The sequence below is a fragment of the Clinocottus analis genome, unplaced genomic scaffold (genome assembly GCF_023055335.1).
Source record: "Clinocottus analis isolate CAN_PGR_092001 unplaced genomic scaffold, fCliAna1.0.p SCAF_1, whole genome shotgun sequence".
NCBI lineage: Eukaryota > Metazoa > Chordata > Actinopteri > Perciformes > Cottidae > Clinocottus > Clinocottus analis.
Window position 1 is genome coordinate 18790364 of NW_027175820.1, and position 12731 is coordinate 18803094.

The 12731-nt window shown below is 41.1% G+C and overlaps 1 protein-coding gene and 1 pseudogene across 1 annotated transcript; both read left to right on the top strand.

Annotated features, from left to right (window-relative positions):
• Window positions 1-669: 669 nt before the first annotated feature.
• On the top strand, window positions 670-3218 carry LOC137803662 (UDP-glucuronosyltransferase 2A2-like). The gene is made up of 2 exons (XM_068602396.1): window positions 670-801; window positions 1250-3218. The coding sequence occupies exon 2, from the start codon at window positions 1276-1278 to the stop codon at window positions 2869-2871; it is 1596 nt and encodes a 531-aa protein (XP_068458497.1). The 5' UTR covers window positions 670-801; window positions 1250-1275; the 3' UTR covers window positions 2872-3218.
• A 941-nt stretch (window positions 3219-4159) lies between these two features.
• On the top strand, window positions 4160-5752 carry LOC137784782 (UDP-glucuronosyltransferase 2C1 pseudogene; annotated as a pseudogene).
• Window positions 5753-12731: the final 6979 nt, after the last annotated feature.

The window sequence follows — 12731 nt, forward strand, 5'->3', positions numbered from 1 at the left end:
AAATTGTTGTTAAACTGCTCATATAAAATACACTCTGAATTTAAAAGTGCAGTGTGTCAAATATGGCCAAATAGAATTTAAGTTTAAAACGTGAGGAGAAATTGACGAACAGGTCCTGCAGATGGATCCTCAGTTCTGGATCAGAAAATGTTCCGATACCGTCGTTTCACAGGCCGGACCGAGCTCTCCCCCAGACCTCTGAGTCGACGCCACATGTGAAAATCACAAGATAGCGGTGTTATTTCTCACAGGCTGTCAGAGTTTAAGCAGTATGGTCTAATTGTGCATATTCTTGCCCTGCTGGTAGTAGTTATTCTGATTCTATGTGTATAACCGATGACATTTGGATTCTATAGATTCAGTAATAGAGGTGAAACGCTGCCCGCATTACTTGCATCTTTTTCTAAGGGGTGCAAATCTTGCAGCAAAAATAAACTAACATGTTTTTTTTTACTTTCTTGATCTTGTATTTTAAGACATCACAAGCTGTCACACACAGGGCCACTGCATTTAAAAAGAATGTGGTGCCCCGACTGCATATACAGTACTTTCTTGCAGCACTGCTGCACAGGCTTATTGCTTCATGATGACTAAGCTTCCCCAGCAAGGGACAAGAATATTTTGCAACTGTTGTGTGGGTGGGACAAAAAAACCAGGAAGTGTTTTATAGCCACACTAGTGCGACTTGCAGCTCTTCACTGGTCTGCTTTGTTTTGTTTGGGTCTTAACTCTCTGGCGAGAGACTTTGTTTACAAGAATGCTGGTGATGTTTTCTCTGCCACCTTGACATAGACAAAAAGAGTAAGTATTCTTTGTCGTGACGGTTGCAGTCAGCTTTTCAGTACTGAGAGGAAAACATTTGTTTCTAGCTTTTTGCCAGCTAATGTTATTGAAACCAGTCAGTTGTTCGCCATTTGATCAATAGCTGCATGGGATTTGTCACACGGGGATTATGGAAGCTCTCGTAATGTTTTTTTCAAAATGAATAGTTCCGGTTGTAAAAGCATTTCTGCTCAGGGATTTCTGCGCACTAAACAGCACTCTAATTTCCTGAGAGAGGCGGCATGCGCTCCATCCACGTGAGGGCTGTCACAAATGGCAGCATCCACTTAAATAGAGAGACCGTTGAAAGGAACGTCACTGTAGCTCTTTTGTGGGCATTCTTGTATTTCTTCTGCCTTTTTGTGCACACATTTCCTGCAATACTAAAGTAGCATCTTTTGCTTTTTTTCCCTGTTGTGTTTTTCAGACGGCACAGTTTGAGAAGACTTCAAGATGTTTTTGTCTCTGGCTGCCATCCTCTCTCTTTTGGCTGTCATTATTCCAGCTGCACACGGTGGGAAAGTTCTGGTATTTCCACATGACGGCAGCCACTGGGTGAACATGAGGGTACTTGTTGAAGAGCTGCATTCTAGGGGGCACGCCGTGACTGTTATCCGAGCTGCAGACAGCTGGTACATCAGTGAAACGTCTCCACATTACAACACTGTCACGGTGGATATTGCCGGTGGTGCAGATGAGAATTTTTTCCGTCTCTTTGTCTCTGAAGTTATTAAGATTAAACGTAGCAAGGCGTCAGCGTGGGCCCGTTTCGCTTTAGACATGGAGTTAAAGGACAAGTTCTTTGAATTGCACACAAAAGTCTGTGAAGTGATTACGTACATATTTGAAAATAAAGAATTGATAAAGTCCATTCGAGATGCCAAGTTTGACGCAGTTTTGACAGATCCTGCTAACGGAGGGGGAGTAATGCTGGCTCACTATTTCGGACTGCCGTTAATGTTTAACGCTCGATGGACTGTTCATGGTGAAGCCCATTTTGCTATAGCACCCTCTCCGCTCTCCTACGTCCCTCTGCCACCTTCAGAATTAACAGATCAAATGACTTTCTTTGAGAGGGTGAAAAACGTCGTTTTTTACATCATGAGGATGCATCTGTACAAGCAGATAGTTGGACCACATTATTCTGCATTGTCCAGGACCTACTTCGGTCCAGATGTAGACTACTTCTCCCTGTTTCAAGCAGCAGACCTGTGGCTCATGAGAGTGGACTTTGTGTTTGAGTTCCCTCGTCCCACCATGCCTAATGTTGTCTATATGGGAGGGTTCCAGTGTAAACCTGCCAAACCTCTTCCTAAACATTTGGAGGAGTTTGTGCAGAGCTCTGGAGAGCACGGAGTCATCATCATGTCTCTGGGGACTTTGATTGGAGAGCTTCCACATGACCTCGCTGATGAGATCGCTGCAGCTTTTGCAAAATTGCCGCAGAAAGTCATCTGGAGGTATAAAGGTGACAGACCAGCCACTCTGGGCAACAACACTCTGATAGTAGACTGGATGCCGCAGAATGACCTCCTGGGACATGCACAAATGAAACTGTTCGTAAGTCATGGAGGAACAAATGGAATATATGAGGCTATATATCATGGTGTTCCAATTGTAGGTATTCCCATTGTGTTCGATCAAGCCGACAACCTCTCCAGAATGAGAGCAAAGGGCGTTGCAGAGGTTATGGATGTTTCTGAATTGGACAGGAAAACATTTCGGAAGGCCATACAGGAAGTCCTGACTGAGCCGTCCTACAGGATGAACATGCAGAGGCTCTCCAGGCTGCACAGAGATCAGCCAATGAAGCCGCTGGAGACCGCCATCTTCTGGATGGAGTTCGTCATGAGACACAAAGGTGCAGCTCACCTGAGGACGGAGTCCTACAGAATGCCCTGGTACTCATACCACTCGGTTGATGTGATGCTTCTCTTACTAGCAATTGCATTGGTTGTTGTGTTACTTGTTGCTGGGTTAGTATGGTCATGCTTTAGATTGTGTTGTAGAAGGAAAGTACAATCTAAAAAAACTGTAAAGAAGGAATGATCATTTTCACATGTAATATTCTACTATGTGGCAGCAGCCTCGCTGTGATCAGTTGAATGTGGAAAGGAATAGAGGTTTTACCTGAAATGTTACTCAATGTTGTCTAGAAAAAAATGTGTAAAGTGATATCAAATGCCACAACCAGTTTGACAAGAAACGTGCAAGATCAAGTCTATATGCAAACAACAGCGTAACATTTACTTTTCTGAGAACCAACAGCAAATGCAAAGTACAATTAGACTACTGCAGTGACTTCTTCTGTTCTCTGTTTTGCTGTGTACTACATTATGCTAATATCCCATTCTGAAAATAACATTTGACATTGTGATTAAAACGTTGACTGTAAAATTAAATGCACTTATATTTCATTGTTTCCTGAACCAGCATATGATTTCCCCAAAGAAAGGCAAAGCTCTAGGTTGGTTGAATAGGTGTAATAACATGAATAAATTGTTGATGCCTTTGACTGCCAGCAGGTAGTATTCTTCATCCATTTACAGTGTTTCCCCAGCCTGCTCAAGTAAAGTACCAGCTCCTTTAAAATGATATTTTCCAGAAGTTAAAAGACGAGAGTGTTGAAGGCCACATGACACAAAGCTGGTTACATCATCAAAGCATGTTGAGTTATGGAATTGCAATTAAACAATAGAAACTGAATTTGTATTCATAATCTGAACCATTGAAATGACTAAGTAGCTGACACACAGGAACATAATCTGGTTTTCAATGTTATTTACTGTTTCAATCATTTGTCTTGCTACTGCTTTCTGCTAAAGAGTTGAAAACCTTGGAAGGCTTTTCCTCCCCTTTGTACTTCCTGGTAACCTGTGCATTTAAGAACATGACATTGCTGCTGTACCAAAGTCCTGCCCGGGCCGGAGCCTACGAACACCAGCACATGTTCTGCTCTCTTGCAAAGGAGAATATTGTACACAACACATTGGAAGCCAAAAAAGGTAATGCTTGTTTAATCTTTTGCCAACTTGAATGACTAATAGCTATTCATTTCAACGACTGTGTTTTTCCAAAAGTTAAATTTTAACTGACATGCAATAGTTCACAGTTTTCCGTGATGAAGCTAAACGCAAAAGGCTACTCGTAGTGCAAAATTATCAAAAGCAAAAACAATGCTTGCAAATATAACATTCTTTGAAAGATCAAGGCAATTGTATTAACACTGAAGTAAACCTCATTCGGTGTATTTTAATTAATTCAAGTGGTTTGATCAAAATATAAAAATGATGCATTTGCTAAGAAGCAATATGCTTCCTTCCCGACTTCAGGCAAAATGCATCCTCTCTGGGTCTGCATCACCCTCTGCTTGCTCTGTCCACCTGTGATCGATGGTGGCAAGGTTCTTGTTTTTCCATTGGACGGAAGCCACTGGGTGAACATGAAAGTCATCATTGAGGAACTACATTCAAGGGGCCACCAGGTTTCTGTTGTGCGATCGACAGACAGTTGGTACATCAAGGAAGCCTCCCCATTCTATACTCCAATCACGGTCGACGCAGAGTCTGGATTTGATGAAGACTTTGCAACGTCTTTTGTGGCCCAGTTGCTGGAAATCCAGATGCAAGGGAAGTCTGCCTGGACACGTTTTCAACTGGAAATGGAACAATCCCAAAAAGCCTCCGAACTGCACAAGAAGACATGCAAAATGCTCGAGTTGCTTTTTGAAACCAAAGAACTTATACAGTCGCTGAGGGATGCCAATTACGACCTCGTCCTTACAGACCCTGCTCTACCAGGGGGTGTTATCCTTGCCCACTACCTCAGATTGCCTCTTGTTTTAAATGTCAGATGGACTACTCAAGGTGAAGGCCATTTTTCAATTGCCCCTTCTCCTCTGTCTTATGTTCCAATGACAGGGACCGAGCTTTCAGATAAAATGAGCTTTCTTGAGCGACTTCTGAACGTTATTGTGTTTGGCTTCACAGAATATCAAATTGCACAGTATGTTTTACCAAATTATGTCAGCTTAATTGACAAATACTTAGGTCCAGAGAGAGACTTCATATCCCTGTTTCAAGCAGCAGACCTTTGGCTCATGAGAGTGGACTTTGTGTTTGAGTTCCCTCGTCCCACCATGCCTAATGTTATCTATATGGGAGGGTTCCAGTGCAAACCTGCCAAACCTCTTCCTGAACACTTGGAGGAGTTTGTGCAGGGCTCTGGAGAGCACGGAGTCATCATCATGTCTCTGGGGACTTTGATTGGAGAGCTTCCACATGACCTAGCGGATCAGATCGCTGCAGCTTTTGCAAAATTGCCGCAGAAAGTCATCTGGAGGTATAAAGGTGACAGACCAGCCACTCTGGGCAACAACACTCTGATAGTAGACTGGATGCCACAGAATGACCTTTTAGGGCATCCGAAGGTAAAACTATTTGTGGCTCATGGGGGAACAAACGGAGTTCAAGAGGCGATCTACCACGGTGTTCCTATCGTAGGACTTCCATTGATTTTTGACCAGCGAGATAATCTGTTTAGAATTGAAGTAAGAGGAGCGGGGAAGATAATTGACCTTTTTAGGATGAGTGAGGACGTCTTTTTTCAGGCTATTCAGGAAGTCCTGACTGAGCCGTCCTACAGGATGAACATGCAGAGGCTCTCCGGGCTGCACAGAGATCAGCCAATGAAGCCGCTGGAGACCGCCATCTTCTGGATAGAGTTCGTCATGAGACACAAAGGTGCAGCTCACCTGAGGACGGAGTCCTACAGAATGCCCTGGTACTCATACCACTCGGTTGATGTGATGCTCTTCTTAGGTGGAGCTGCGCTGTTAATTCTAGGCATTTTTGCTGCATTGATAAGGTGTTCATGCTCCATGTGTGTGAGAGGAAAAAGCAACTGTAAAAATAACAACTGCAAAAAATAAAATAAAGAATAGTTCAATATATACACATGAAAATGTTGGCTGAGCTATTTGTACTGTGATTAAATCTGAAGAAGAAAAGTCTGATTTATATTGCTTTATTTATAGAAGAACATACATGTTTAAGGCTAATTATATTTTATTTCAACATATTTCACAAACCCTGAAAAAGCAACACTGCATAATTTTAGCAAGCAATTTATTTTTTATCCAACTGCTGGCTGTAGCTTGAGTATTGTACAGACATGATATTATCCATTGTCTCATCTGACTAAAAAAAGCTAATATATTTACCAAAAATATCAAACTAATCTTTTAAAGGTAATAAATCACTGCACTGAAATATGTGATGAACACCGGCACAAGACCGATAATATAACACAGAAAGAAAACACTGTTTTCAATTATATTCATATGTAAGGCAACTTCATACGGCAGCATCATTGACGAGGGCAAATACTTTTCCAGCAACACTTGACAACAGTTATAAAAAGTCATAGTAAAGTCTGTTGAATAAGTCACTACACTAAAATATGGGATGCACACAGGCACAAGACCGATTACATATTCACTGGTAACACAGAAAGAAATAGAAACACTGTTTTCAATAATATCCATATTTAAGGCAACTTCATACGGCAGCATCATTGACTATTCAATACCTATGTCAAAGCTGTATAGGGGCAAATACTTTTCAAGCAACACTTCTTGACAACAGTTATGAAAAGTCATAGTAAAGTCTGTTGAGTGTTTACAAAGTGTCCTTGCCAGCAGAGCAGGTGGGGTGGGCGCTGTATCATCCTCAGATCATCCTCATCTGAGTGTCCTCGGCAACATCTGCATCCTTCATCGACACCTCTCGTTCGCAGCTTTCTCTGATTACATACACTATGAGACCCACACAGATGAAAATGAGGAGGCCGATGCCTATACCCTGGAGCACAAAAGAGTAGAGCAACACTTTGTTTAGAAAACAAAGCATATATATATATATATATATATATATATATATATATATATATATATATATATATATATATATATATATATATATATATATATATATTTTCTAATGCTATTAACTTTTGGAAACTGTTAATATAGCTCTGTTAATACACTTCGTTAAACACAAAAACACCTCTTGATATATATATATATATATATATATATATATATATATATATATATATAAATATATATATATATATATATGTTATTTAAAATGCATACTCAGAGGGGGGGGGGGGGGTCCCTCATTCCCCACTCATTCTAGACTAGAAAATATTCAACTCACCTGAGAAAAAACAAACAGATGCTGTGAGCGGAGCATGAGCTCTTGTTGGGTGACATCTCCATCACTAATTGGCTCACACCACTTCTGCGGAGCTGCTTTGTCAACTAGTACAAATCTACCCTCCCAGTCTGTCATAGCACAAGCAAAGTATTGGCCATCGAGGAACAACAAAATCAGCCACACGATCGCAGGAACGAAACTGGAGAGGCAGACAGATATCCAGGTATGACATCTGCATCCTTGAATGATCAGCATCAAGGTGAAGGCCATGACGGCAGGAATGATGAAGAATGCTGAAGAAAACACTCCGTTCCATGTAGGGTTGCAAGGACACTCAAACTCCAGCTCCACCAGCTTCTCTAGTCCCATGAGGATGAAGCCAAAAGCCACATTTGACACCAAAGGACTGTTGCTAAGTTCATTTTTCAGCCTGGTAAGCCATTGTTGTCTACTTTCCATACTCGATTGACCGAAAAATGAAGACAACCGCTGCAAAAAGCCCAGAAGAGGGTCCACCGCTGTGAACACAAGTTGTGAATCCAAGTGGTGAACGCAAGAGATTCGCAATCCACACATCTAGCAATACAACTTATTTGCAGTTATCGCCTTCGCTTCCTTCTGTTACCTTGTACCGAGTGAATAAGTGCAGACCTGCAGTAAACAGGAACTTGTGGTTAAATTGGCTCGTCTCAGGGTGCTATCGAAACTATTGAAATCTTAGATGTGAATAGATGAGCTCTCGTAGGTGTGATGCACTTTTATCTCATTGCTGCGTATGCAAAGAAGCTTGTGCGATACAATAATTTGAAGCACCTACAAGTGACTGCATACACATGCAGCTGTTGTATCTATTCACTTGCAAGACATAAATGAAGGCAAAGACAACTCTGATTGCAAAGGGGTTTTATTCATTTTCATTACTTACGGCCATTTTCAGCTCCCTCTCTTGATAACATAAAAGATTTTCCACAACAAGATACAACTTTAAACTTAAGACGAAAGGTTCAACAAAATGTGCTGCAACACTGCTGCTTTCGAGGGAAGACATTAAAAGTAATTTTAACAACCTTTGCGTGTTTTTCCTCCACTGATTTCCAAGAGGTTTCATTTTCACTCTTACACTGGAACACGATATACTTCGAGTTTACATATTTAAACACTACATTTTGTTCCTCTATGTTGCACAGTATTGGATATTCATGTTCTTATCTCTTCCAAGCCGAGTGTAGGCTTGTATTGATACAAACATCCAATTTCACACATAAAGATTAGACTGACATACAAGGGCTAAACTGGTCCCTTAAATACTAAAATACTGTATTTACACAAGCCATAATGTGATTTTTACCTGTAAGGTTTTGTAATATGGCAAATTAATAATGCCAATGTTGATGGAGAGCCTCTCTCATTTTAATCTGAATCATCTGACCTCAGATTTCATTTGAGAAGTCAATATGTTGAACTAATGACTTTTAAAATGGCTTTTTCCACAAAGATGTAACCATTTTAAGAGAATAAATCTCCAACAGATTTTAATTTCTATTAGCTATGGTCTGGAGGGGCTTTCATGATATGAAACACACATTGATATATTGAAACACATTGATAATTATCTTGCATCTGTGACTGTCACCTTATACTGTCACCTTATGAGGGAACGGTGAACATTGCCACCAACAAAAAAGAAAATGTGTGACAATAAAGATGCTGATTGTGTAATATTAAATCTTAGCTTATATACTTTCAGTATTTGACAAATGCAGTCATCTTTGCCTTGGCGTTACAAAGGAACAACCTGCTCAGGTCTGGTTTAAAAAAAAAACGCTCTTAAGGCTAAGGGTAAGTTCTTTGTCAAACAACGGTTGTGTGTTATCTGTGAAGACTACTTTGAACCTGGAGCCTTGTAATATAGTATCTGTGGCTCTGGAGAATTGCCAATGTGTTTAAATCTCCTTATCAAACTGCCCCTAAAGCTGTGCCTTAATTCTTGAATGTGGATATGTCCCTGGAGACTTTTGTGGGTGAAAGTCTTGTAACAAAAAAAGACAGATAGCTTCAGCATTTACCAAATTACCTCTGAAAGTCATAAAAGGGATAGGCCGGCTCTGGGCGTCAAGGTCGTCCAAGCAGTTTATTGCTCATGAAAGAAAATTAGTTCAAGACTCCATGAGTCACAGTTGTGCGTTGTTATTGCTTCACCGATGAATTTGATGCCCTGCTGTGTCTGACAGTGAGCACAGCGGAGTGGATGAAGACAACAACCTCCTGAGGGCCGTACAGGAAGTCCTGAATAAGCCCTCTCACAGGAAGGACATGCAGGGTCTGCCCCAATTTCTACACTTAATGGGCTTAACTGGCGCTCGGGATATGTTGTAAATAACCAGAAATACAAGTCAGAGCTGCACTACTGCTTTATGTGTAGGTTTCAGCAGACTCGCTCAGAGTCTTCAGGCTGCAGAAGTCAGCCAAATAAAGCCATCAAAGCACGGCCTCTGCCGGATAAAGGAAGAGCAGAGGCACAAAGGTGCCGCCAACCTGAGAATCTACCGTCAGTCTTTGAGTTCCTCTGTGTGGAGCATGCTATTTGCAACATGTGTTATGTTGATTACTGTGCTGTTGTCTTTGCAAAGGGCCCCTGTTTCAGATGTGTTAATATATTGAATGTCTAGCATTTGATATAAACCCAAAGTTGAAAGGATATTCCTAATGTTACCGTACTGTTCTGTCCCACCGTGCTATTTGTAAAATTCACTTGCTCAAGTGATGTTACAATCAAAGCTAGTTTCACAACTGAGTTGATCACACTTTAAGACAAACTTACTAAATACTCTTATGACATGACTCTAAAAATTCCCTGAGTTTTTTTTCTTTTTTTTTTAAATAAATAAATTATTTTATTACAAAACAATTTTTAAAAAACATACGAAGAATTCTGTTACATAATTTGTGTACATCCTACTATTGTCTAGTTGCAGTCATGATCGGAATCATCATGTACATGTGTTTCCATCTCTAGCTGTCAAACAGGTAAATCATTAGGAATATCAGTTCAGTCTGACGGGGGTCCGGCTCTACATACGTCTGGAGACATGTGCTACCCAGGAGGGAAAACAAAAGCATTTCAAGTTAAACGTCAGCATAATGAAACATTTTCATTTTGGGCACGTACCCTTAAACAAGTCAACTAATATTAGTCAGATCAATATTAGCTGCCTGGTGGATTCCACTTGTGTCGATATAGCTACAGAAGGCATAAAGAAATAGTCCATGTAAAAAATGTTTTTTTAAAATGCAATTGTTTCAAGGTATAAAACGTAAAAGAGCAGAACTGACTGTGTTTCTGGCTGACTATTGGTCCACTAACACACTCAATGAGTCAAATGAAACATCACTTCGAAAGAAACAGTTTGACATTTCGGAAAATATCCTTCTTTGCCTTCTCGCTGTGAGATGTATGAGAAGATCGATACCACCGTGTCTGTACGTTGAGAATGAGGTTGGAGTCCGCGGCGAGTGAACTTAACATGAAGACTGGACAAAAAGGGGAAATAGATCATTCACTGTTTCTCAGGGGGGATATGTGCCAGACTATTTCTTGCAGTGATTTCCTGAAGTCTCTCCTGGTTGCATGGCAACTGTACCCATAACCACCCATAAAACAGCAAGTTATTATTTTTACACTTGTACGGATCAGACTAATTAGATAATTGGTAACTTTTAGAGATGTTGGTGAGCATTGTGTTACCTTCAGACTGAGCCAGGATGACTGTTTTAACCTCTTTACAGACTTTACGCTCAACTAAGCTCTCCAGCTGCTGGCTGTAAGGCTTCATATTTATGTACAGACATGGTATCTTCTCATCTGACTACAAAAAACAAAAAACATATCTAATCTTTTAAAGATTCCCTCAAAAGATTATAAGTCACTACACTGAAATATGGGTTGCATACAGGCACAAGACCGATTACATATTCACTGGTAACACAGAAAGAAATAGAAACACTGTTTTCAATAATATCCATATTTAAGGCAACTTCATACGGCAGCATCATTGACTATTCAATACCTATGTCAAAGCTGTATAGGGGCAAATACTTTTCAAGCGACACTTCTTGACAACAGTTATGAAAAGTCATAGTAAAGTCTGTTGAGTATTTACAAAGTGTCCTTGCCAGCAGAGCAGGTGGGGTGGGCGCTGTATGTCCCCTCATGATGTCCTGGTCCGTAGGGAGCTCATCCTCAGCACAGTGAGCTCGGCTACATCTGCATCCTGCATCTCCACCTCTTGTTCGCAGCTTTCTCGGATTACATACACTATGAGACCCACACAGATGAAAATGAGGAGGACGATGCCTATAACCTGGAGCACAAAAGAGTAGAGCAACACTTTGTTTAGAAAACATCCACAGAAGAGGTGTATTCATGTCTCACAAAGTGTCTTAACAGAGCTATATTAACAGTTTCCAAAAGCTCATAGCATTATATATATATTATTTAAAATGCATACTCAGAGGGGGAGGCGTTTTTCCTCATTCCCCACTCATTCTACATGATATTCTCTGAACTAGAAAATATTCGACTCACCTGAGAAAAAACAAACAGATGCTGTGAGCGGAGCATGAGCTCTTGTTGGGTGACATCTCCATCACTAATTGGCTCACACCACTTCTGCGGAGCTGCTTTGTCAACTAGTACAAATCTACCCTCCCAGTCTGTCATAGCACAAGCAAAGTATTGGCCATCGAGGAACAACAAAATCAGCCACACGATCGCAGGAACGAAACTGGAGAGGGAGACAGGTTTCCTGTACCACGTATCACATCTGCATCCTTGAATGATCAGCATCAAGGTGAAGGCCATGACGGCAGGAATGATGAAGAATGCTGAAGAAAACACTCCGTTCCATGTAGGGTTGCAAGGACACTCAAACTCCAGCTCCACCAGCTTCTCTAGTCCCATGAGGATGAAGCCAAAAGCCACATTTGACACCAAAGGACTGTTGCTAAGTTCATTTTTCAGCCTGGTAAGCCATTGTTGTCTACTTTCCATACTAGATTGACCGAAAAATGAAGACAACCGCTGCAAAAAGCCCAGAAGAGGGTCCACCGCTGTGAACACATTGGCCACAGCTAAGTGATGCGTAATTAACGCATCCAGGGGTAAGTTTTCCCCTCGGGCAAAAAGCCACACTTCCACTCTGATTGGTGTGGAACAAAGGAGGGTGTGCCGACCGCTCTGACATTTCTCCAGCCGATTGGTCTGCGCGAGGTTTCAGGTGGGGTTACATTTTAAATGTGCTCTCCGATGGGCAAACTGGAGGGAGTGCTGTAAAGTGGAGGGAAGTTTGTTCTGCACAGACTGGCCCTTTCCAGCAGTCCGGCAAAAACAAACAAAAACATGCATGGAGGAGTAGGCATTTGTCCGAATCAGTGACTTCTACAGCTCTGACGGACGGGATATTTAAGGAATCAAATTACAGGCCCCCATGTCGACTGAAACTAAACAAAAGAAAGAAATGTTACATGCCAAAACGTATTTTACAAAAGAAAGTCCAGTGAATCCGTCGCGTAAAACTACAAAGCGAGTTATGTATGTGTCGAATGCTCAGGTGCTTTTTGGTTTATTTGTTTCCAATTTATTGTCGGCAATGATAAAATGGAACTGCTGACTGTGTTTAGTTTCCCTCA